The 27,365-nt window shown below is 44.5% G+C and overlaps 1 protein-coding gene across 2 annotated transcripts in view; it reads right to left on the reverse strand.

The window, feature by feature from the left end:
• The window catches only part of PITX3 (paired like homeodomain 3), a 194,884-nt gene that overhangs the window by 72,322 nt on the left and 95,197 nt on the right, over positions 1 to 27,365 (reverse strand). For both annotated transcript variants that reach the window (XM_063961385.1, XM_063961384.1), the window contains exon 2: positions 16,685 to 16,813. In XM_063961385.1, coding sequence (XP_063817455.1) covers positions 16,685 to 16,793 — 109 coding nt within the window. In that variant the 5' untranslated portion in view covers positions 16,794 to 16,813. The remainder of the gene's footprint in view (positions 1 to 16,684; positions 16,814 to 27,365) is intronic.

Here is a 27,365-nt window from a genome sequence, read left to right on the forward strand (position 1 = left end):
TTGGACACGTTTTATCTCCAGGTGATGGGAACAGCGATGGGGACCAGGTTCGCGCCCAGCTACGCCAACCTCTACATGGGCGAGGTCGAAGACCAGCTCGTGTGGGGGGGCGGGTTCGGCGCCAACCTGGTCCTCTACGGACGCTATATCGATGATTTATTTATAATTTGGGATGGGGATTACACTTCTGCCCTTTCATTTGTTTCTCACTTGAATAATAATTCTTTCAATCTCACTTTCACCCACTGTTATAACACTTCCCTTATTAATTTTTTGGATATTTCGTTAGAAATTAAAGATCATGAAATCACCACACGAAATTATACTAAAGAAACAAGTACAAATTCTTATTTACATTTTAATAGTGCACATCTTCCAACATGGAAAAGAAATATTCCTAAGAGTCAACTTCTCCGTATTAGAAGAAACTGTTCAGATTTACACATTTTTGACAACCAGGCTAAAACCATGATGGACTCTTTTTCAGATAGAGGGTATCCAAACCACTTAGTACAAAAAGCGTTTAAAGAAGTCAGGGAATCAAATAGAGATGAACTTTTAAATCCATCTAAAAAGAAATCAGAGAAAGATGTGAAGACAGATATGTCGTTCATTTCTACCTATAACAGCTGCTATATGGATATCAAAAAGATTGTCACTAAGAACTATGACATCTTAAAACAGGATAATATATTGGTAAACTTTCTTCCTAAAGAACCTAACTTTATTTTTCGAAAAAACAGGTCTTTTAAAAACATATTAGCACCAAGCCATTTGAAAGTAATTAAAGAAAAGGATAACTCTGTGAACACCAATTGGTTATCACAACATAATACAAAAATAAAAGGATTTTACAAATGTGGAGGAACTAGGTGCTTGACCTGTAAATATACAGCCGACCACACACTCAGGGTTAATATTGATGAAGGAGCGAACTCTTTTGAGCTAAAATCCTACATGAATTGTAATACCTCCTATATAATCTATATGTTGACATGTAGCTGTGGTCTGAAGTATATTGGCAGAACCACCCGCCCCCTAAAAACAAGATTTCTCGAACATCGGAGAAATATTATTAAGAAAATTCATACACATAGTGTATCAAAACACTATGCTGACAAGCATTATGGTAACCCAAAATGCCTTAAAGTATTGGGTTTAGAATTTATACCTAGAACTTTACGTGGCGGAGACCGTTACAAAACTTTATGTAGACAAGAAGTTTATTGGATGCTGAAAATGAACAGCATCTTTCCAACAGGTTTAAATGAATCAGTAGAACTTAATTGTGTCATCTGAACTAACTACTTTAGTACATTTAAACAAATCTCCCTTTTTAATGAAAACAAAAATAAAAATATAAACAAAAAATACAAAACTGAGGTCTGAATGGTGGTGGTGGAAAGATGTACACATGTGCATAATAAGCAGATGTGCACGTGTGGGCACTTTCCCTATCACCACACAGAAGGACATAATACCAGAATCATGTTATGAGAAAATATATAAAAAGTTTAGTTGCTAGAACCATTATTATATAGGACTACATTGACCTCCCATAGTGATGTTGAGTACTATTTCCATTAAACTTTATAGATCTCTGTAAATGGCTTTATAACCAGGACACTCACAATGAATATATCTTGTTTATCTTATATAGAAGGAACATATATATGAATGTATACAACACATCAATTATGGTACAACATCAGTAGGTGGCAGATACACTACCTTTGAATTACAAATCATATATGTCCCTTTCATAAGCTGATTGATATAGATATGGGCTTTTATACAGTTTACACTGTGAAATTTATTAATGAATATACATTTTTGCAAACGCACACGATATAAATAGAATTATATATAGTATGTAAGCTTTGCCGGTTCCTTCAGAGTATAAACTTAATACTACTTTATAAAAAGATGAAATGAAATCTAAAGGAACAATGTAGACATTGTAAATTTTCTGAATAGTCCGATCACGTGACCGCATAGAACCATGACGTGCTCCATCGTCAAGGAAACGATTGCGGGTCACAGACCGGAAAACAAAACAACACACTCACTGCAGAGTTCACTACACGGACATTCTATTAAGCTATGTAGGTCACATGACCATAAAGTCAGGTTAAGATTGGTAAAGACCACAAGCTTCCGTTACCGCGGTAACCAGTGCGTTCCACACACCGGAAATAGAGAGAGCCGCGTGCGTTCCAACACCTCCGGCTCCGATTCAAAATGAATTTAAATCATCTTTCAATAAACAAACATAATGAATTTTTAAGTATTATGCCTCTGAGTCTAGTGAGATCTATGAATAAATGTATATTTATAAAGTTTGATATATATATAAAGAGATGAATTGTGTATACACATGTTTGTAATGAAGCAATCAGCTACAGTATAAATACTGGGTCAGTTGTGAACTACAATCACCTTTGAAAAAGCAGCAGATAAGCTGTGAAACGCGTCAGGTGTGAGCCCTCTGATCAATTTACCACAACCTACCATCTCAGCTTGGACCACCGCGGACCCTACACATTGCTCCATTGGAACCATATCCATTACCAAAGGACTGGACTTTGTTCATCCACACGCAAAACTGGTGAGGACTTTCCATTAATCTTGCATCTCTTTGGAACTGCCAATCCTCCAGCGTTGGGACATACTTTCCAGCCCAGGGACTATGCTATAGCCCCAGGATTTATTTGGTTTCAAATAATAGGGTCTCACGGTTAATTTGGAACAGGCTCAATTGTTGTTTAAAGTATGATCAGAGGTCATTTCAGCAATGTACATGCATTTTTAATTGTCCTAATGGACAGATTTTAAGTATAATAAATTTTATCAGTTGTTATAACAATTCATCTCTAAGCGCAGCCTATTTTGTTGTTATATTACAATGCAATCTTAGACCTGGTATTAACAAACAATGGGGATTTGGTATCAGGTATTATAGTAGGGGAACCCATAGGAAACAGCGACCACAATATGGTCACATTCAATATCAGTTTTCATAAACAGCCCTATACTGGCTCAACTAGGACTCTAAACTTTAGCAAAGCAAATTTTGAAAAGATGAGGGTATTTTTCAGGGATATTGAATGGGAAGGTTTGTTGTTAGGAAAAAAATACTACGGAGAAATGGGAGGTACTAAAATTCCTGCTAGCTAAAAATACACTCAAATTTATTCCTACGAGCAGCAAAAAAAGGAATAAAAATCATAAACCGATGTGGCTTAACAAAAAGATAAAGGAACTTATGGGCAAGAAAAGGAGAGCATTTAAAAAATACAAATCTGACGGGGAAGCAGAGTAATTTCAGCACTATAAGGAATATAACAAAATATGCAAAAAGGAAATAATTGCGGCTAAAGTAGAAACTGAAAAACTAGTAGCAAAGGAAAGCAAAGCGAATCCCCAAAAATTCTTTAAATACATTAATAGCAAGAGATTAAAGAAGGAGAGTATAGGCCCTTTAAAAGACAAGTTGGGAGTCTTAAGCAAAAAATAAGAATTTACTTACCGATAATTCTATTTCTCGGAGTCCGTAGTGGATGCTGGGGTTCCTGAAAGGACCATGGGGAATAGCGGCTCCGCAGGAGACAGGGCACAAAAAAGTAAAGCTTTACTAGGTCAGGTGGTGTGCACTGGCTCCTCCCCCTATGACCCTCCTCCAGACTCCAGTTAGGTACTGTGCCCGGACGAGCATACACAATAAGGGAGGCATTTTGAATCCCGGGTAAGACTCATACCAGCCACACCAATCACACCGTACAACTTGTGATCTAAACCCAGTTAACAGTATGACAACAGAAAGGGCCTCTTAAAGATGGCTCCTTAACAATAACCCGAATTAGTTAACAATAACTATGTACAAGTATTGCAGATAATCCGCACTTGGGATGGGCGCCCAGCATCCACTACGGACTCCGAGAAATAGAATTATCGGTAAGTAAATTCTTATTTTCTCTATCGTCCTAAGTGGATGCTGGGGTTCCTGAAAGGACCATGGGGATTATACCAAAGCTCCCAAACGGGCGGGAGAGTGCGGATGACTCTGCAGCACCGAATGAGAGAACTCCAGGTCCTCCTTTGCCAGGGTATCAAATTTGTAAAATTTTACAAACGTGTTCTCCCCCGACCACGTAGCTGCTCGGCAGAGTTGTAATGCCGAGACCCCTCGGGCAGCCGCCCAAGATGAGCCCACCTTCCTTGTGGAGTGGGCTTTTACAGTTTTAGGCTGTGGCAGGCCTGCCACAGAATGTGCAAGTTGAATTGTGTTACAAATCCAACGAGCAATCGACTGCTTAGAAGCAGGTGCGCCCAACTTGTTGGGTGCATACAATATAAACAGCGAGTCAGATTTTCTGACTCCAGCCGTCCTTGCAATGTATATTTTTAAGGCTCTGACAACGTCCAACAACTTGGAGTCCTCCAAGTCGCTAGTGGCCGCAGGCACCACAATAGGTTGGTTCAGATGAAATGCTGATACCACTTTAGGGAGAAAATGCGGACGAGTCCGCAGTTCTGCCCTATCCGAATGGAAGATTAGATAAGGACTTTTATAAGATAAAGCCGCCAATTCAGATACTCTCCTGGCAGAGGCCAGGGCTAGTAACATAGTCACTTTCAATGTGAGATATTTCAAATCCACCTTTTTCAATGGTTCAAACCAATGGGATTTGAGGAAATCTAAAACTACATTTAGATCCCACGGTGCCACCGGAGGCACCACAGGAGGCTGTATATGCAGTACTCCCTTGACAAAAGTCTGGACCTCAGGGACAGAGGCCAATTCTTTTTGGAAGAATATTGACAGGGCCGAAATTTGAACCTTAATGGATCCCAATTTGAGACCCATAGATAATCCTGATTGCAGGAAATGTAGGAAACGACCCAGTTGGAATTCCTCCGTCGGAACCCTCCGATCCTCGCACCACGCTACATATTTTCGCCAAATGCGGTGATAATGTTTCACGGTGACTTCCTTCCGTGCCTTAATCAAGGTAGGAATGACTTCTTCTGGAATGCCTTTCCCTTTTAGGATCTGGCGTTCAACCGCCATGCCGTCAAACGCAGCCGCGGTAAGTCTTGAAAAAGACAGGGACCCTGCTGTAGCAGGTCCCTTCTCAGAGGTAGAGGCCACGGTTCGTCCGTGAGCATCTCTTGAAGTTCCGGATACCAAGTCCTTCTCGGCCAATCCGGAACCACTAGTATTGTTCTTACTCTTCTTTGCCGTATGATCTTCAATACCTTTGGTATGAGCGGCAGAGGAGGAAACACATACACTGACTGGTACACCCAAGGAGTTACCAGTGCGTCCACAGCTATTGCCTGTGGATCTCTTGACCTGGCGCAATATTTGTCCAGTTTCTTGTTGAGGCGAGACGCCATCATGTCTACAATTGGTCTTTCCCAACGGTCTATTAACATGTTGAAGACTTCTGGATGTAGACCCCACTCTCCCGGATGAAGATCGTGTCTGCTGAGGAAGTCTGCTTCCCAGTTGTCCACGCCCGGGATGAACACTGCTGACAGTGCTATCACGTGATTCTCCGCCCAGCGAAGAATCTTGGCAGCTTCTGCCATTGCACTCCTGCTTCTTGTGCCGCCCTGCCTGTTTACATGGGCGACCGCCGTGATGTTGTCCGACTGAATCAACACCGGCTTTCCTTGCAGGAGAAGTTCCGCCTGGCTTAGAGCATTGTAGATTGCTCTTAGTTCCAGAATGTTTATGTGAAGAGACTTTTCCAGACTCGTCCATACTCCCTGGAAGTTTCTTCCTTGTGTGACTGCTCCCCAGCCTCTCAGGCTGGCGTCCGTGGTCACCAGGATCCAATCCTGAATGCCGAATCTGCGGCCTTCTAATAGGTGAGCCTTCTGCAACCACCACAGAAGTGACACCCTTGTCTTTGGTGACAGGGTTATTCGCAGGTGCATCTGCAGATGCGACCCTGACCATTTGTCCAACAGATCCCTTTGGAATATTCTTGCATGGAATCTGCCGAATGGAATTGCTTCGTAAGAAGCCACCATTTTTCCCAGGACTCTTGTGCATTGATGTACTGACACTTTTCCTGGTTTTAGGAGGTTCCTGACCAGATCGGATAACTCCTTGGCTTTTTCCTCTGGAAGGAAAACCTTTTTCTGAACCGTGTCCAGAATCATTCCTAGGAACAGCAGACGAGTTGTCGGGATTAAATGGGATTTTGGAATATTCAGAATCCACCCGTGTTGTCTTAGCACCTCTTGAGATAGTGCTAAAGCTGTCTCCAGCTGTTCTCTGGACCTTGCCCTTATTAGGAGATCGTCCAAGTATGGGATAACTAATACGCCTTTTCTTCGAAGAAGAATCATCATCTCGGCCATTACCTTGGTAAAGACCCGAGGCGCCGTGGACAATCCGAACGGCAGCGTCTGAAACTGATAGTGACAGTTTTGAACAATGAACCTGAGGTACCCCTGGTGTGCGGGGTAAATCGGAACGTGTAGATACGCATCCTTGATGTCCAAGGATACCATAAAGTCCCCTTCTTCCAGGTTCGCTATCACTGCTCTGAGTGACTCCATCTTGAACTTGAACTTTTTTATGTAGAGGTTCAAGGACTTCAGATTTAGAATAGGCCTTACCGAGCCATCCGGCTTCGGTACCACAAATAGAGTGGAATAATACCCCTTTCCTTGTTGTAATAGGGGTACTTTGACTATCACCTGCTGAGCGTACAGCTTGTGAATGGCTTCCAACACCCTCTCCCTTTCGGAAGAGACGGTTGGTAAGGCAGACTTCAGGAAACGATGAGGAGGATCCGTCTCTAATTCCAACCTGTACCCCTGAGATATTATCTGCAGGATCCAGGGGTCTACCTGCGAGTGAGCCCACTGCGCGCTGTAATTTTTGAGACGGCCCCCCACTGTCCCCGAGTCCGCTTGAGAGGCCCCAGCGTCATGCTGAGGTTTTTGCAGGAGCCGGGGAGGGCTTCTGTTCCTGGGAAGGAGCTGCCTGTTGGTGTCTCTTCCCTCTTCCTCTGCCTCGTGGCAGGTACGACAAGCCCTTTGCTCTCTTATTTTTGTAGGAGCGAAAAGGCTGCGGTTGAAAAGGTCGGTGCCTTTCTCTGTTGGGGAGTGACTTGAGGTAAAAAAGTGGATTTCCCGGCAGTAGCCGTGGCCACCAAGTCTGATAGACCAACTCCAAATAACTCCTCCCCTTTATACGGCAAAACCTCCATGTGACGTTTTGAATCCGCATCGCCTGTCCACTGTCGTGTCCATAAGGCTCTTCTGGCTGAAATGGACATAGCACTCATCCGAGATGCCAGTGTGCAAATATCCCTCTGTGCATCACGCATATAGATAAATGCATCCTTTATTTGTTCTAACGACAGTAAAACATTGTCCCTATCTAGGGTATCAATATTTTCAATCAGGGATTCTGACCAAACTACTCCAGCACTGCACATCCAGGCAGTTGCTATAGCTGGTCGTAGTATAACACCTGCATGTGTGTATATATTCTTTTGAATAACTTCCATCTTTCTATCTGATGGATCCTTAAGTGCGGCCGTCTCAGGAGAGGGTAACGCCACTTGTTTGGATAAGCGTGTGAGCGCCTTGTCCACCTTAGGGGGTGTTTCCCAGCGCGCCCTAACCTCTGGCGGGAAAGGGTATAATGCCAATAACTTTTTTGAAATTATCAACTTTTTATCAGGAGCAACCCACGCTTCATCACACACGTCATTTAATTCTTCTGATTCAGGAAAAACTGTTTGTAGTTTTTTCACACCATACATAATACCCTGTTTTACGGTATCTGTAGTATCAGCTAAATGTAACGTCTCCTTCATTGCCAAAATCATATAACGTGTGGCCCTACTGGAAAATACGTTTGAATTTCTACCGTCGTCACTGGAATCAGTGCCCGTGTCTGGGTCTGTGTCGACCGACTGAGGCAAAGGGCGTTTTACAGCCCCTGACGGTGTTTGAGGCGCCTGGACAGGCATTAATTGATTGTCCGGCCGCCTCATGTCCTCAACTGACTGTTTAAGGGAAGAGAAACCATATTTGGCAATTGCTCCGCCTCCACACCAATATCGTCCTCATACATGTCGACACCACGTACCGACACACACCGCAAACTCACAGGGAATGCTCTAATGAAGACAGGACCCACTAGCCCTTTTGGGGAGACAGAGGGAGAGTCTGCCAGCACACACCACAAAGCGCTATATATACAAGGGATATCCTTATATTAAGTGCTCCCTTATAGCTGCTTTAATATATATATATATAGCCATTAATGTGCCCCCCCTCTCTGTTTTACCCTGTTTCTGTAGTGCAGTGCAGGGGAGAGACCTGGGAGCCGTTCTGACCAGCGGAGCTGTGACAGAAAATGGCGCCGTGTGCTGAGGAGATAGGCCCCGCCCCTTTTTCGGCGGGTTCTTCTCCCGCTATTTTTCCAGTCAGGCAGGGGTTAAATATCTCCATATAGCCCCTATGGGCTATATGTGAGGTATTTTTAGCCTTGTATAAGGTTTATATTTGCCTCTCAGAGCGCCCCCCCCCAGCGCTCTGCACCCTCAGTGACTGCCCAGTGAAGTGTGCTGAGAGGAAAATGGCGCACAGCTGCAGTGCTGTGCGCTACCTTATGAAGACTGAGGAGTCTTCAGCCGCCGGTTTCCGGACCTCTTCACGCTTCAGCATCTGCAAGGGGGTCGGCGGCGCGGCTCCGGGACCGGACTCCACGGCTGGGCCTGTGTTCGATCCCTCTGGAGCTAATGGTGTCCAGTAGCCAAGCAGCAAATCCACTCTGCATGCAGGTGAGTTTACTACTTTCCCCCTAAGTCCCACGTTGCAGTGATCCTGTTGCCAGCAGGACTCACTGTAAAGAAAAAAACCTAAACTAAACTTTCTCTAAGCAGCTCTTTAGGAGAGCCACCTAGATTGCACCCTTCTCGTTCGGGCACAAAATCTAACTGGAGTCTGGAGGAGGGTCATAGGGGGAGGAGCCAGTGCACACCACCTGACCTAGTAAAGCTTTACTTTTTTGTGCCCTGTCTCCTGCGGAGCCGCTATTCCCCATGGTCCTTTCAGGAACCCCAGCATCCACTTAGGACGATAGAGAAATGATAATGACATAGCGGACACACTAAATTAGTTTTTTTTAACAGTATTTACTAGAGAGGACCCAATTCAGGGACTAACACATAATCTCAATAATGAGAATATCCCACTGATAGGTAATTATTTAAGCGAGGAAGTAGTCTGTGACCGATTAAAACATGTAAAGATTAATAAGTCACCAGGTCCCGATTCACCAAAGGGTTCTAATGGAGCTTCACTCTGAACTTGCAAAACAGCTATTTTTGATCTTTAAGGATTCAGTAATATCAGGTATGGTTCCCAAAGACTGGCGTACAGCGGAAGTAGTGCCTATATTCAAAAAGGGAAGTAAAGCTGAACCAGGTAATTATAGACCAGTTAGTCTTACATCTATAGTGGGGAAAGTATTGGAAGGTATTCTAAGAGAATACCTTCAGAAGTATTCTCTTAGTATCAGAAGGTAAGAGAATACCTTCAGAGGTATTCAGAAGTTTCTTGAAGTCAATAAGGTCATTAAAAGGAATCAACATGGGTTTATGAAAGACAGATCCTGTCAAAAAAATTTACTTGGCTTTTATGAAACAGTAAGCGCAAACCTAGATCAGGGTAAAGAGATGGATGTAATTTTTTAGATTTTGCCAAAGCATTCGACACTGTACCACACATGAGACTTATCTACAAGCTACAAGAATCAGGGCTAGGAAGCACAATATGCACTTGGATCAAAAATTGGTTAGATAATAGGGAGCAGCACGTTGTGCTTAATGGATCTTTTTCAACTTGGACTGAAGTGCAAAGTGGTGTGCGTAAAGGCTCAGTATTAGGACCGCTACTGTTCAATATTTTCATTAACGACCTAACAGAAGGTCTAGAGAGCATGGTGTCAATTTTTGCAGATGATACCAAATTGTGTAAAGTTATAAATGTGGAGGGGGACGCTGAGTCGCTTCAGAATGACTTAGTTAAATTAGAAGCTTGGGCAGCGAAATGGAGAATGCGCTTCAATACAGACAGGTGTAAGGTAATGCACTGTGGTAACAAGAACAAAAATAACACCTATCTACTAAATGGGGTAAAAGTAGGGGATTCTGTACTGGAAAAGGACTTAGGTGTCCTCATAGATAGCAAACTAAGCAGTAGTACCCAAAGTAGGAATGGAGCAAAGAAGGCTAATAAGATATTAGCATGCATAAAACGGGGAATTGATGCTAGGGACGAGAGTATTATACTCCCGTTATATAAATCACTTGTGAGGCCACACCTTGACTACTGTGTACAATTCTGGGCACCTTACTACAAAAAGGATATTCTGGAGCTAGAAAGGGTTCAAAGGCGGGCGACCAAACTAATTAAGGGTATGGAGACGCTGGAATACGAGGAAAGGCTTGCAAGAATAGGCATGTTTACACTGGAAAAGAGGAGATTAAGAGGGGACATGATCAACATTTACAAATATATAAGGGGACATTATACAGATCTTGCGCAGGACCTGTTTTTGGTTAGATCAGCACAGAGAACTCGTGGACACTCGCTCAGGTTAGAGGAGAGGAGATTCCACACAATACAGCGTGAAGGCTTTTTTACAGTAAGGACGATACGTGTTTGGAATTCCCTGCCTGAAGGAGTTGTAATGGCCTACTCAGTCAACACCTTTAAGAATGGGTTAGATAAATTCCTAATGGATAAGGATATCCAGGGTTACGGGGCATAGTCACGCACTATGGTTATTATAAAAAAGAGGGGTAAAACGTAACGGCAGTCAACAACTTCAGTCAAAATTTTCTACAAAATAATCGTGCATAGGAGACCACAAATAGGTTGAACTCGATGGACAATTGTCTTTTTTCAACCTTAGATACTATGTTACTATGTTACATTATACCACATACCACAATGCCCGTGATATAGTATACAACACACCGTAATGCCTGACACATTATGGCAAACACCGCAATGTCCGTGATACATTATGCCACACACTGCAATGCCCATTATACATTATGCCACATACTGCAATGCCCCTGAGACATTATACCACATACCACAATGCCCGTGATATAGTATACCATACACCGTAATGCCTGTGACACATACCACAATGCCCGTTATACCCTATGCCACACACCGCAATGCCCGTTAAACATTATGCCACACTGCAATGCCCCTGAGACATTATACCACATACCACAATGCCCGTGATATAGTATGCCACACACCGTAATGCCTGTGACACATTATGACACACACCGCAATGTCCGTGATACATTATGCCACACACCGTAATGCCCATTACACATTAAGTCCTACAGTAAGGCTTCTAATTACTTTTAAATGACCTGCTCGTTGCCAGGGGTTTCATGCTCTTGGTTCCATGCATGGTGCCAGGGGTTTTCATGCTCAGGGTGTCATGCTCGTAGCCAGGGGTTTCATGCACTGGGTGTCATGCTCGTTGCCAGGGGTTTCATGCACTGGGTGTCATGCTCGTTGCTAGGGGGTAGTGCTTGTTGCTAGGGCTGTGCTCCCAGTGCCACATATGCCCCCAGTGCCAGGTACTCACATGCCCCAATTGCCAAATATAGCCCCCCCCCCTCCCCCATGTGCCAGGTACACATATACCTCCCCAGTGCCACATATGCCCCCAGTGCCAGATATTCCCACACAGTGCCAGGTACTCACATGCCCCCATTGCCAAATATAGCCCCCCCCCCCTAACCCATGTGCCAGGTACACATATACCTCCCCAGTGCCACATATGCCCCCAGTGCCAGATATTCCTTCACAGTGCCAGGTACTCACATACCCCCAGTGCCAAATATAGCCCCCCCCCCCCATGTGCCAGGTACACATATACTCCCCAGTGCCATATATGCCCCCAGTGCCAGGTACTCACATGCCCCCAGTGCCAAATATAGCCCCCCCCCATGTGCCAGGTACACATATACCCCCCCAGTACCATATATGCCCCCTCAGTGCCACATATGTCCCCCGAAGTGCTCCCCCTCCCCCTGTGCCGAATATGCTCCCCCAGTGCGAGTTAAATTACCCCCCCCCCCCTGCGCTCCCCCGCTATTTTGTGATGGAGGGACACGGAGGGCACAGCGCGCGCCTCTCCTGTGTCCCTCCTGCGTCTCCGGCGGGTCTGTTAAAGGAAGTGCTGGTTCGTGAGCCAATCAGAGCTCACGAATGGCACTTCATTTATTAGACCCGCCGGAGATCCAGGAGGAACACAGGAGAGGCGCGTGCTGTGCCCTCCGTGTCCCTCCTTACAGCAGCGGTGGGAAGGAGGGAGAGGAGACAGCAGATTGACATGCGGACGCTCGTCCGCATGTCAATCTGCGCTAAATCAGTGGCGGTGCCCCCGCAGCCCTGCGCCCCCAAGCCACCGCGAGGGCTGCGGGGGCAGTAGTTACGCCACTGCAAAGCACGCTGCTGTGTGCTGCGCTGGGGAGAGAGGCTGCTGCGGAAGCAATGTCCTCTCTCTCCCCACATAATGTGCGGGGGAGTGAGCGATCACACCCACTGCCCCCTCAGCAGCTCCAACCCCCTGCTCCTCACCCGGCACCTATCAGTGCCCCACCTAACCCACCCCACACCCCTGCAGCGCACGGCTGCACATAAACTTTTTTAAAGCATTTCCTAAGGAAGAGGGCTGGCCACAACTACCTGCATTGGCCACACTCCCACCTCCTACCCCGATTAACTTGCCTACTATCCCGGATCTACTATATTATATATTCTATTTCTAGACATACTTTAAAATAAGAGTGAGGAAGACTAAAAAGTAATACAAGGAATAATTTTGTTATCGAAAGGGTGGAAGAAACATGTTATAATCACCCAGCAGTTATGGTGAGAGATCATACAGTACAAGAATTCAATTATGCATGGGACAAACATATTGTTATTGTTAAGATTAGGAAACATAAAAAAACATAATAATCCTGGACATACAAATAAACAAAATGCACCTAAAAAGGCAGTAAGTGCCTATACATTCTTGGCTGCATTCAATTCTATTTTAGGCAAAAACTTGACATTAATACAATTATTATTTACAACAATTTGTAAACATAAAACCATATTTTATCCATTGCATATGGTATCATCTAATCCATACTGCAGATGGTAATGAAATTACAAGTGACCCAAAGCACCACAATAGGTGTTCATTTAAAAAAATACATTGTCATGCCATTTTTTGTGACCCGCAATGATCTTATTGCTGCAAACCTATTGTGTAATACCAACTAGGGGCAGAATACAATAGAGTCCGAGTTCGACGGACTTGCGTGGTAACTGCCGAACTGGGTGACAATACCATGCCTAGCAAATGATTGTCCCTTTAAAAAAAACGTCCAAGTTCTTCCGGCATCCCGCACGTCCGCCAAACTCGGACTGATTACATCCCGCCTCTAGGGGCCTGATTCAGAGGTATGTCATTATTCATGGGGCAATGTTGCAACATCTAACAGAACGAACAATCCAAACAAGTTTTCTTTACCACACTCTGCAGCTGTATGTTCAGTACAGTACAGTAGAACTGGTGTACATGATTAGTGCATTGCTCTAATCATTCCTCTTTAGCTAAACTGAGACATCCACAAGGTGGCGCTGTGGTAATATCGCTCACATTCCGCACTCAGCACAATATAAATAGTTGATTCTGTTGAAATATTATCAATAAATAAAATAAGATCTACTGGAATTTTGCTGTTTAGGTCAAATATAGCTATTAAAAAAAGGCAGCCACAACTCCATCCTGCATGTATTATGTTTATGAATGTTAATAATAATTTCTAGTCTGCTTTATCATTTGTTTGAGATTTTAATTTCCAGTCTGCTTTATCAATTGTTTGAGATTTGTATTATGAAGGTTTTTGTGGCTCATATTAGGAGAGTAGGGGTGTCACTCGCATAAAATATAAATTATTTGTCTAGACTAGTGATTTGTTTTGTGTGACATTGTGAACGTGTTCTGTGATGGAATGTTGAACTGACAGTGGAGGTAAAACACACCTGCATATGAGGATTATATCATAAAAGCAACTGGCTTTGCTTCTTATCTTGGCTTGTGTATTATAAGGAAAAGACCACTACGGGCTGTATTCAATACCTGTCGGATCCTTTCCGACGGAAAGCATCCCAGCCATATACTATACCTGTTGTAGATTGAGATGAAATAAGTCATGTAATGAGTTCTGGAGATTGTTAGAAAACATAACATACAGTCATGCTCTGTCCCAGTTTCTGTAACTCTGGAATATGTACACATGGTATAACTTGTATGTGTATGGATCCAGGCTAGTAATGCATTGCTGATGGAAAATACACTCATGAAAGCTGATAGCTCATCGTCAAATATCCAGTCCTGAGAGCTGAACACCAACATCTTAAAGATACACTATTCTACAAACTGTGTATTATCTATGTTCAAATTCATATGTATTTGGCGTATGGCATGCAGGGGGTCTCTGACAGACCCCAAGATAAAGTGATATTGCCCATGGCAACTATCAGCTTCTAACTATCATTTACCTAACACAGTCTATAAGATGATGGTTGCTATGGGCAACTGCTCCAGTTTATCTCTAAGGAGTTTTTGAAACATCTCCCATAAGTGCGTGCTTAGCCAGGGTCGGGGCCGTAACTACGTGTGTGCCAAGTGGGCTTGGCACACAGCGCAGTTGCCCTGAGGGCGCACGGCCAGCGGCATGTAATGATGCATATTGACTCATTACATGCCGCCTGTTCTGTGCTGTGCGCCGCCGCGCTGTGGAGGGAGAAGATAGCAGCGCCGGGCAGGGGAGAAGGAGGAGGACTGGAGCCGCAGCAGGGCTATTTCATTGGTAGTAAGCGCCGCTGCAGCAGCCCCCTCTCCTTCCGTATTGGCTGCCTGGCGCTGCTGTGGATGCTGGGATGTGGTTCCTCCATCCCAGCATCCACAGCAGCGCCAGGCAGCCAATACGGAAGAAGAGGGGACAGCTGCAGCGGCGCTTAGTACCAATTACATAGCGCTGCTGCGGCTCCAGTCCCCCTCCCTCCTCCTCCTTCTCACCTGCCTGCACAGAGGAAGCTGCACGAGGAGCCTGTCAGCGGGGAGATGGTAAGTATCTCTCTCTCTCTCTCTCTCTCTCTCTCTCTTGGACACCGTCTGCCGCAATGTGTAAAAAGGGGGCCTGGCTGCCGCAATGTGTAAAAAGGGGGCCTGGCTGCCGCAATGTGTAAAAAGGGGGCCTGGCTGCCGCAATGTGTAAAAAGGGGGACTGGCTGCCGCAATGTGTAAAAAGGGGGACTGGCTGCCGCAATGTGTAAAAAAAAGAGGGACTGGCTGCCGCAATGTGTAAAAAGGGTGACACCATCTACCGTAATGTGTAAAAAGGGGTACGCTGTCTGCCGTAATGTGTAAAAAGGGGGACTGTCTGCTGTAATGTGTAAAAAGGGGGATGCTGTCTGCTGTAATGTATAAAAGGGTCTCTACCTAGTGTAGTGGCGCTACTGTGCAGCGTAATTTGAATAATGGAGACTACTGTGCACCGTAGTATGAATTGCTATTATTTTGTGGCCACGCCCCTTTCCCATAAAGCCATGCCCCTATATATTTTTTGCGCACCTACGGCGCGCACTGCCCCGTCTTACATGGGGGGCGCCAATGTCGTTTCTTGCACACAGCGCTAAAATGCCTAGTTACGGCACTGGCCAGGGTTCAGGTATTGTTGGCTTTACAAACCTTAGCCCTGTATGCTGAAGTAATTCCCTTGTATGCTGAAGTAATTCCCAGTATGTCTACTGTAGCCAGTTACAGCACAATTCCCCTTACTGTGCAATTCTCATTGTTTTTTCTTCGTTCTGGTGATCGTAGTGTGATTGACAGGAAGTGGGTGTTTCTGGGCGGAAACTGGCCGTTTTATGGGAGTGTGTGAAAAAACGCTGCCGTTTCTGGGAAAAACGCGGGAGTGTCTGAAGAAACGGGGGAGTGTCTGGGCGAACGCTGGGTGTGTTTGTGACGTCAAACCAGGAACGACAAGCACTGAACTGATCGCACTGGAAGAGTAAGTCTCGAGCTACTCAAAAACTGCACAGAAAAATCTTTTCGCAATATTGCGAATACTTCGTTCGCAATTCTGCTAAGCTAAGATACACTCCCAGAGGGCGGCGGCTTAGCGTGTGTACTGCTGCGAAAAGCGACTAGCGAGCGAACAACTCGGAATGAGGGCCCTTCTGACTAGTCTTACCATTTTAAAGAGGTAGACAGTTAAATGTTTTTCTGGTGAAAGTGGCAACTCAGCTTTAAAAGCATACAACATTACATATAAACATGTTTATCGCAGTGCAAAGGGAAAGGCAACTATTAAAAAGGGCCATTTTCTTTTAAACTAAACTGTCAAGAAAACAGAATCAAAGACTTTCTCAAACCAAGAATCATCATCAAACCAAATATATTTTTATTTCTGGATTCATTTACACTTAAGACCCTTCTTTGTTCCTGCAAATATCCTCTTGCCTACAACCCCACCCTTTCCCTCTCACTTGTACCTCTGCCAGTGTTCCCCTGGCTTACTTTGCCAGTGTCCCCCTTACTTACCACTGTGCTCCTGCCCCTTGCCGCTGTGATCATGCTGAGGTGTTCCAGAGTCGGAGAGGGAGAGGGCAGGACTGCGGGCCTCTGAGTCTGTCAGGAGATTGAAATCCATGAGGCAGCACAAAGTGACAACTGAAAGGAAACAGAGCAATACTGTAATAAGTGGATAATACATTATATACTAGTATTATTGACTCAAAGCAAGTGCAGTGCGGGCATGCCTGGTAAACTACGTGCCACCAGTGAAATTACAATGAAGACACGGCTCTTACAGAAAATAATTAAAAGCTAATCGACTTATTGTTACTACCTATTTTTCATCGGAGTACAAAAGTATTATTCAAAATAGCTGTGAATGCTTAAATGAGTTAAAACACCTTTGTTTTTTAATCATCCTCTTGCTAAACATTTCAAATGACAGTAGTGGTTTAACACATTTATTATTATTATTATTATTATTTTTTTTTATTTTTTTTTATATGGCACCACAAGGACTCCGCAGTGTCTAACAAAGTACATGAACATTTGAGCAAAATAAGAAAACAGTGACATACAGTCAGTAGCGGCACTTGCTACGGATACACGGGACTTTTGCCTGGGGAGCCGCCTTCCGGAGGGCGCGGCACCATAGCAAGATCCGCTACTGTTTGGCAGTGGCCCCAGCTGTGCCCCCCACTGTGAAGGGAACTAGGCACTACCCGTCTAGTTTCCCTTCGTGGAGAGGACTGTTGCTGTGCGGTGCACAATGTCATCGTGCACCGCACAGCATTGTGGGAATGGCACAGACGCTAGGGGTCATAATTGACCTCTAGTGTCTATCTATGCTGTGAAATGGGAGAGACGTCATGACGTCTCTCCCGTAGATCCGAGGAGCGACGCCGGCGGAGGTCTGCAGCGGAGGTCAGCAGCGGTCGGAAATCAGGAGCGGGGATAGTAAGTATTTTTTTTATTTTTTTAATGTAAGCGGCGCTACTCTACAGGGGCACAACTGTACAGGGGGCACAAATGGGGGTACAACGCTACAGGGGGCGTAACTGACCACGCTCCTGTATGAAGCCATGCCCCTATTTTCGCCCGGGGCGCCACAAGGGCTAGAACCGGCCCTGCGTACAGTACAAGATAATGTAGGACAAATATATGGTATATATAAACATTTTTGCATTGGTTGACAGAACATTGAAATAATCATCGGGTTGGCAGAAACCGAAGGTTAGGTGCCATTGTAGGGAGTATGGAGGAGAAAATAGTCTGAGAGAGGGAAAAGCACATGAGGGGAGAGGGCCCTGCTCATGAGAGCTTACATTCTGAAGGGAAGGGACAGACAGGGGTGACACAGATGGGGTAGAATTTAAAATGATTTATATGTTTTGGAATGTTTTTATGCACCAAACAATCTGTAACTACAGTAGCATGTTAACCTTTTATTCAACACCAAAATATACAGAACTAAGCTAAATAATATACTTAAAATATCAAAAAGTTTTATGCTTAGCTAAAAATATGGATGGCGGTCATTAGGTCGACATGAGTTAGGTCGACATACATTGGGTCGGCCATGTTTGGTTGACATGCATTAGGTCGACATGATCACTAGGTCGACATGGTCATTAGGTCGACATATACTAGGTCGACATGGAAAAGGTCGACATGAGTTTTTCACAATATTTCTCATATTTTTACCTTTTTCATACTTAACGATCCACGTGGACTACAACTGGGAACAGTAACCCGAAGCATGGCAAGGGAAGCGAGCCATGTGAGGGGTTATGGTCAAGGGCGTAGCTACCATAGGTGCAGGCAGTGCAGCTGCTATGGGTCCCAGAGCTGAGAGGGGCCCACCTTCCATGTCACAGTCACATGTGTTATATAAATTTTTCAGCATTGGGTGGTACATAGGGGTCCTTTCAAACTTTAATAAACTTTTATAATATGAACCGGGGCACTGTAATGAGGCACAATATGAACAGGGAGCACTATATATCATAATGTGAATTGGGGGTACTGTGCGGCATAATGTGTACTGGCAGCTCTGAAATGTGACATAAGGTGAACTTAAGCACTACTGCGATTCACAAAAAAAAGTAGGGGCCCACAAAGTTCTGGCTATGTTCCTGGTTACGGTGCACTAATTGGGGTTCCCCGTCAGTTTTTGAAGAAAACGACACCCAAAAAAGTAAAAAAACTCATGTCGACCTTTTCCCATGTTGACCTAGCACGTGTCGACATAATGACCATGTCGACCCAGTGATCATGTTGACCTAATGCATGTCGACCAAACATGGTCGACCCAATGTATGTCGACCTAACTCATGTCAACCTAATGAACCACACCGTAAAAATATATCCAACAGTAATTTTGCAAATTCCTTTCTAATGACTGATTTTGCTATTCCCAAAATAGACTATATTAACTAGACTTTTAAAACCACATAAACCAGTGGTTTCCAAACTTTTTGGAATCACGGCGCCCTAGAACATCAGAATTTTTTTCACGGCACCCCTAGGCCAAAAATTTCTTATTGAGAAATTTAGAAAGAAATATTACATTAAGTAGATCGCGTTTATATGTCATCCTTAGGGTCAGTTGTGTGGTGAGGGACAAGATTTGCTTCTGTTTGGCCACATATTTTATGACTGGCAGCCACCAGCACTGGTTTTGCCTATTATATTGACCATCAAATAATTTGAATTGGTCCTGGACCACCAACCCAGGGCACCCCTGCAAGTGTCTCACAGCACCCCAGGGAGCCACGGCACACAGTTTGGGAACCTCTGACATAAACAACAGCTACATGTTTTCAGCATGGTGATACATTGTTATCAGTTTGTCATCATTTCAATGGATAATCCCACTTTTGCTCCTGATTTTTAATATTGTTCAAACTTGTATAACGTGTACCACACACAAGACACTCAGATTTCCCTACAGAACAACAGCTGCAGTGGAGATCATTTTAAAATGCTGCGTAAGTATGGTACATCTTTCCTGCTGCACCACGTACAGAGAGAGAGATGGGCCATACTTGCCTACTCTCCCGGAATGGCCGGTAGGCTCACGAAAATCGGGTGACCCTCCCGGCCCCCCGGAAGAGCAGACAAGTCTCCCGGAATCAGGGGTCCCCCTGCTCGTCCGCCCACTTAGTGTGTAAAGTGGGCGGTCCGGGCAGTTGATGACGCGATTCTTGCTGAATCGCGTCATCCCAGTGTAATGCCGGGGATCGCGGCATTACAGAGCAGGGGCGTGGCTTAATGGATGTGGCACGGTAACTCCGCCCCCGTCCCGCCTCCGGTCCACCTCCTCCCCACGTCACAGCCCTCCCCTGTTCCCCTGCTGAGCCGACCTGGCTGCTCTCTCCCGCAGAGAGCAGCCAGAATGTCGGCATGTATGAGATGGGCACCATACTGAGCCTTGTCCATTATTACTGGAAGACCATCCTAAAAGAGATCAAGGCAGTCATGGGGCAAGGAATCACAAGTCACAGGTTCAATTCCGACCAGAGCCATCTCTGTGTATAGCCTGTACATTCTGCTTGCCTGCATCTCCTCCCACAGCAAAGTACTCGTAAGTAAATTAACTTCTTAAAAAAATTGAGCCCTAGTGTGTGTGTGAGCATATGTATAATATTCTCTGTACCTTGATGGGTAATATGATTGGCTCTATATACATAAAAGATAACAAACTTGTTCCGCACTATTTGTGAGAGACATTTGTCAATACAATAACAACTATAGGTTTAAGACTGAGGCAGTGGAAATAAAATGGAGTTTCCTCCATGTAAAGGACACACAGTATATTAGAATTATCTCTATGCGTCAGGGAGGATCTCCTTACTGCACTAGACACTGTACTGGCTGATGCCTCTTAAGGGCCCCATACACTAGTACGATTTTACACGATTTCATACAATTCCGATATGTCCGTCTGATATAGTGTATGAAATTGTGTATAATCGTATGTGTTTTAGATCGTATCCAATCTGATGCGCGTCACTGTAGCTGTCGGATAGGATCCATTAGGTCGTTGGTGCTGCACTAATGATATATCGGAATTGGATGGAATCGGATGAAAAAAGTGTGTTTTTTGTGCATGTGATATATCGCATGCAATGTATCACAGGGAAGTTTGACTGACATTCCCAGGACACTCCCAGACCCCGTAGCCCTCTATCCAGCCCATCAGATATATCTTATGGTACAACTGTATGCCGTACGATATATTGCATGCGATGTATAGCGGCTTCATCAATCGCATGCGATATATCTTATGCAAAAATAGCACAAAAGTACAAAATCGTATGTGCAAGGGAAACTGCATCTGACTTCAGCCTCAGACATATCGTTGTAGTATATGGGGCCCTTTAGTCTCAAGCACAATCCACTGGCTCATTTTAACATTGATTATTTATTTTTTAAATGTATAACTTATTTTATATAACTATATTTTATCATATACTTAAATTACTTGTATGATGCCAACACTGTTTTATAACAGGTCTTTCTAGAGGGATATAGTCAATATACCGGCTGTCTGGATCTCGACGTTCAGGAGACCGACGCCAGAATCCTGCCAGCCGGTGATGTGCTGCTGAACAGAATCCTGGCAAACGCTTGATATCGCCACTTGGAATGTGGGTCCATGCCACCAACCGAGTGGGAATAGAACCTGTGGCGAGCGAAGCAAGCCATTGGGCCCGATGCATGGCGAGAGCAGCGACACTGCCACACGGCAGGCTCGATGGCTTCTCTCACCACAGGTTCTATTCTCCCTCTATGGGTGTCGTGGACATTATTATTTATTTATTAACAGTTGCTTATATAGCGCAGCATATTCTGTTGCACTTTACAATTAGAACAACAGTAATAAAACAAAACTGGGTAAAAACAGACAGACATAGAGGTAGGAAGGCCCTGCTCGCAAGCTTACAATCTATGGGGAATCAGCTACCTCGCAAATGTCTTTCACAAATAGTACAGTATAGTACCCCCCGTTGGGATCACGGCTGTCTCAAAACCGACGCCGGGATCCCGACGGGGGTACTACACTGTACTATTTGTCGGGATCCCAGCGTCGGTATTGAGACAGCCGTGATCCCGACGCGCGGTATGTTAACTGCATACCCTCTGTACACCTCTCACGCTTCATTAGTGATGTTTTACTAATTAATTCTATTTAATTATGCTTTTTTATTTCTTTATCATTTTTTATTTTTATTTTTCATTTTTGATGAAAAATGTTACCTATGAAATATACATGTAATGAACTGATGAGTGGTGTAGTATAACACTTTTTCGACCGTTTAATGCTCCTTTTTTAATTTTAATATTGCAGAAATTAAATATATGCTAAAAGATTACATGTCATTAAGGAGTTAATGTATTTACTCCACCCGGTTACTGGACACACATTCCCCAATGTACTGCCAAAGCAGTGTGTGGTGTCTTGGCTTGGAAACCCCCCTAGCAGATTGCAGACTCACTCTAAACCCTGGGCCTCGCTCGCCTATAAATCAAAGATTATCTAGCAAGGCTTCTATTTAGAGCTCCCCGGGAGAGCAAGACCTCTTCTTTTATAGGTGACATTCAGACTGAAATAGCAACATTATGAGCAAAATACGTAATGGAGATCTGAAGATGCGGTTATGTCTTTATCCAAGGGCAGTTAACACCTCTCACAAGCACCAGTATCTCATTTCTCATCCATCCTTCTTGTCAAGATCTAAGTTTTCCACCTTCATCACAACAAAGCTACTAAACGGAGCAGCCAGGCCTAGTCTAAGCGCTAATACCTGACATGGAAAATGTCCTCTCTACAGACAGAGGTGAGGCCTGGCAAACAAGGCCACATAGTTCTCATTCTCTTACATACTCCGCTGATGCAGAATCACATCTATACTACTGATTAATAGAACTATCTTAATATGATAAGCCGCCTATGTGACATTGGGGGTCATTCTGACCCGATTGCATGCTGCACTTCTTCGCAGTCCTGCGATCGGATCGGAACTGTGCATGCGCGGCGGCCGAATTGCGCATGCGCGTCGTTGCCCAGCGAGACAGGGACAGCGACTAAAGCGATTGCAGCAGCGATCGCAAGAAGATTGACAGGCAGAAGGCGTTCCGGGGCAGATACTCACTGTTTTCTGGGAGTGGTGAGTCCAACACAGGCGTGTCCAGGCATTTGCAGGGCGGGTGTCTGACATCAACTCCGGGACCAGTCACGCTGAAGACATCGCAGCCGGTGAGTATGTCAAGACCTACTTAGAAACTGCAAAAAATATTTTTGCATAGCAGGGCTGCACAAGCGTTCGCAGCCTTGCTATGCAAAAAGTCCCTCACCCATAGGCGGCGACTGGTTGACTCAGAATGAGGGCCATTGTATCATAGAGGAAGACAATATATATGTCATTCATTCACTGAAAATCACTAATGCAACCCTTGCCAACGTCACCAGGGGCAAATGCAGGATTTTCCTAGGGGAGTATACATACACACATATCTATCTATCTATCTATCTATCTATCTATCTATATATATATACACATACACAAACACACATACACGATACATACTTACAAACACACACAGTATAGAGTACATACACGTGAAATATTTATAAACACACATACAGCATACATACACACAAATACACATGTAGCATACACACAAACACACACGTAGCATGCATACACACACAAACACACGTACACACATATATTGTAGCATACTTACAAACACACATACATATATAGCATACTTACACACACACACATATCATACTTACACACACGCATAGCATACTTACACACACATACTGTATAGCATACACCTATAGCAAAACACACAAACCAAAGTTATTCACTTTCTCTATACTACAGGTCAGAAGGAGGGAGCTGGGCACCGGAGGTTCTTTAGCAGATGACTTGAGCAGAGCTGCGTGCTGGGCATGCGCAGCTCCCTCGTTTTCTATATCCAGAGAGCAGCAGACTAAAGCACAGCTCTGCAGTTCAGAGCTCGCTGTCTGCGCTACGTCTCCCTCTGATCGGCTCCCTCTGTGCGGCTACCTCTGATTGGCTCCCTCTGAGCTACAGCTCCCTCTGATTGGCTCCCTCTGTGTGGCTCCCTCTGAGCTATAGCACCCTCTGATCGGCTCCCTCTGTGCGGCTCCCTCTGATCGGCTCCCTCTGTGCGGCTCCCTCTGCGCAGCTCCCTCTGATCGTCTCCCTCTGCGCAGCTCCCTCTTAGCTATAGCTCCCTCTGTGCGGCTCCCTCTGCGCGGCTCCCTCTGAGCTACAGCTCCCTCTGATTGGCTCCCTCCGCGCTACAGCCCCCTTTGATCGCGGCAGAGGGAGCCGATCAGCCCCCTCATACCCTCCAACATGACCCGCCCCGCTAGGTACAAAATGCTCTGTTTCTAGACTTCCCTCTTAATTTATTATTGCCATCACCTGTGAAGATACAGCTTTCTTATCATTTAACTAGTTCAACACAGGTGATGGAAATCATAAATTAATAGGGAAGTCCAGAAACAGAGCATTTTGTACCTAGTGGGGCGGGTCATGTTGGAGGGTCTGCCCCCTTTGGTGCAGAAACGGAGACAAAGCTGTCTCAGTTTCTGAAAAACATGCGTGGTCCGTCAGGGGGGTTTCCAGGTACTCGGAAACCGCCCCTGCGTGCGCCACTGGTCACTTTACAGGCCTTCGCACTTCATGTATCCCCACCGCTACCACTCCATCCTCTGCCTATCTTTATATCATTCGTACCCCTGTATTTCACATAACTATGGGGCTAATTCAGACCTGTAAAATTTAGCACACCTGACATGCGAGGGGACGCCCAGCACAGGGCTAGTCCCAGCATGTCAGGCCTGACTAGCCCCCCCCCCCCCCCCCCCCCCCCCGCACAAGTACAAAAGCTGCTTTTGTACTTTGTCAAGCAGGCAGAGGCGATCATCGGACTGAGACACCCGTCGGCGCATGCGCAGTCCAGACCTGATCGGCTGCTGTGCGAAAACGCACAGCACCGATCAGGTCTGAATTAGGCCCTATGCCTATATCACCTTTATATACCTTTATTTAAATGGTGTGGTCACATACCACGGGCACTGCAGTAAGTTTAGTGTCACGGATAAAAGTCAATTGTTTCTATAAATCAGGGATGGGGAACCTTTGGCCCTCAAGCTGTTATTGAACTACACATACCAGCATGCCTTGCTACAGTTTTTCTATTTGGTCATGCTAAAACTGTTGCAGGGCATGCTGGGATGTGTAGTTCAACAACAGCTGGAGGGCCAAAGGTTCCCCATCCCTGCTATAGATAAAAGTGTTAATAGTTTATTTTTATCAATTAACAAAATGCAAAGTTAATGACTGGTTAATCATACATCTGACTATAATTCTACAAAATCCCTGATTTTGTGCAAGTGTACCTAGAAGAATTGATGCTGTGTTGAAGGCAAATATTGAGTTGATTTAGATTTATCTTCTGTTCATTCACTTTGCATTTTGTTAATTGATAAAAATAAACTATTAAGGGGTATATTCAACTGAGGTGGGATCCATTCTGACATGCATTTGTCGGAATGGATCCGACAAGGGCTATTCAATGTCCATCTCAATTCGCCTTTAAAAAGTCCACTTGAGATGAGGGACCGGAGAGGGGGGAGACCAGCGGGGAGATGGGGAACAGCCGCGGGCTCACTTGCTGGAGCCGGGTGGATGCTGCCATGAGTGGCTGCTGTGCCAAATCCTCCTGCAGCGCTGTGCTGTAGCGCTGCTGTACCCGTCTGCCCGCGGCTCTGCCCGTGGCTCTCCCCCCTCTCCTCCTCTCAGGCCCCACATCTCAGTCGACTTTTTTTTAAGTCAAACTGAGATGGTCGGAAACGGGGCCAAAACCTGTCGAATTTGGCCCTGTTTCCCTCAGAAGCATGTGAATCGGCAGCTATACCGCCAATTCACGTACTATTCAAAAAGTCGAATTTCCCAACTTGTCGAATAAAAAAGCTGGGGACTGAATAGGTTGGAACCCCTTCTGACCTGAAAAAGTCGAAAACTGCCTTCTTTTCGACAAGACGGCAGTTTCGACCTTAGTTGAATATACCCCTAAGACTTCTATTTTTGAAGCATTCTTATTTTGCAGCATTTTTTCTAAACTTGCCAAAAACTGTTGCATAGTACTGTATATGCACTTAATTATGTACAATATAGTCATTATTTCTATTATTTATACGTGGTTACCTTGTAATTTGCTACTATGTGTAATCTGTATGGCACTGCAGAACTTTCTGGTGCCCTATAAAAAAACTGTCAAAAGTCCAACTTTGTGAATATTTTTTTTTGGGGGGGGGGCAAAACAGTCTATATTGAAAATGTATCCCCTATGTAATATGAAAATGTTGTTTACATGTTCTAGTGTATCAAGCAAGTACCCTAAAGAGGCCTGTGATGATGCATTCCTCTGCCCATGCCCAGACCTCAGTGCCATATCATATACCCAATGTCAGCACCTATGCTAGAGGGTTGGATTGAGTTGCACAAAATGCTTTTTGAGTTACTTAGGGGGACATTTACTAAGCAGTGATAAGAGCGGAGAAGTGATCCAGTGGAGAAATTGTCCCAGCAATCAATCAGCAGCTCTGTATAATTTTATGGTATGTAAATTATAGATGTTACTTCAGTGCTGATTGGTTGCCATGGGCAACTTCTCCACTGGCTCACTTCTCTGCAATTATCACTGCTTAGTAAATGTCCCCCTTAGTTCTAACCCAAATACATAGGGTTCTTTACAAACTAGTTTTGTCCAGCCATAGACAGGAGACTACATATACGGTGAGCCCTGAATACTAAGAATCTGCTTAATAAGCAATTAGAGGTCTATTTATTAAGCCCTGGATGGAGATAAAGTGGACAGAAAAAAGTACCAGCCAATCAGGTACTAACTGCCATGCCACAGGCTGTGTTTGAAAAATAACAGTTAGGAACTGGTTGGCTGGCACTTTATCTCCGTCCACTTTATCTCCATTCAAGGTTTAGTAAATAGACCCCTTAATAGACTCGCCTAAATATTGTATCTAACAGCTAGATAAAGGATAGTGGTTATAATTGCTTTTGTACCTTTAATTGTCACCACCAAGTCCATAAAGATGTCTTATTCTTTACATTTATAAGGGTATAGGCAGGAAAAAGGCTTAGTTGTTGTACAGAGTTGTAAAACAACTTTGCACAATGTAAAATAAAAATAGAAAATACTAGCAGCAGATGCAAGTTACATATTGTGAATATGGAGATGTATATCAATATACGGATACTAGCTGGATAATTAGCTGATGAAAAAACTGCCCCGTCAGTGGGTAAATGAGGCAAAACTTTGGGTATATGAGCGAAAAGAGAAAAACAAAAGGCGGAATAATAAAACTAAAGACAGAGACTGGGAGTCTTGTTGAGGGAGACAATGTCATAGATCATCTTAATAATTATTTTTGCTCAGTATTCACTACTGAAAGAGAGGGGAAGGGGCCACAGTTAAGTTGCAGGGTTATTCAGGAAAATGAAACAAGTACATTTACAGAGGAGAAGGTCCTAACAGAACTGTCAAAGCTGAAAGTGGACAAATCTATGGGGCCAGATGGGATACATCCAAGGATACTAAAACAACTTAAGGAGGTGCTGGTAGCACCATTGACAGAATT

The sequence above is a fragment of the Pseudophryne corroboree genome, chromosome 3 (genome assembly GCF_028390025.1).
Source record: "Pseudophryne corroboree isolate aPseCor3 chromosome 3, aPseCor3.hap2, whole genome shotgun sequence".
NCBI classification, from domain to species: domain Eukaryota; kingdom Metazoa; phylum Chordata; class Amphibia; order Anura; family Myobatrachidae; genus Pseudophryne; species Pseudophryne corroboree.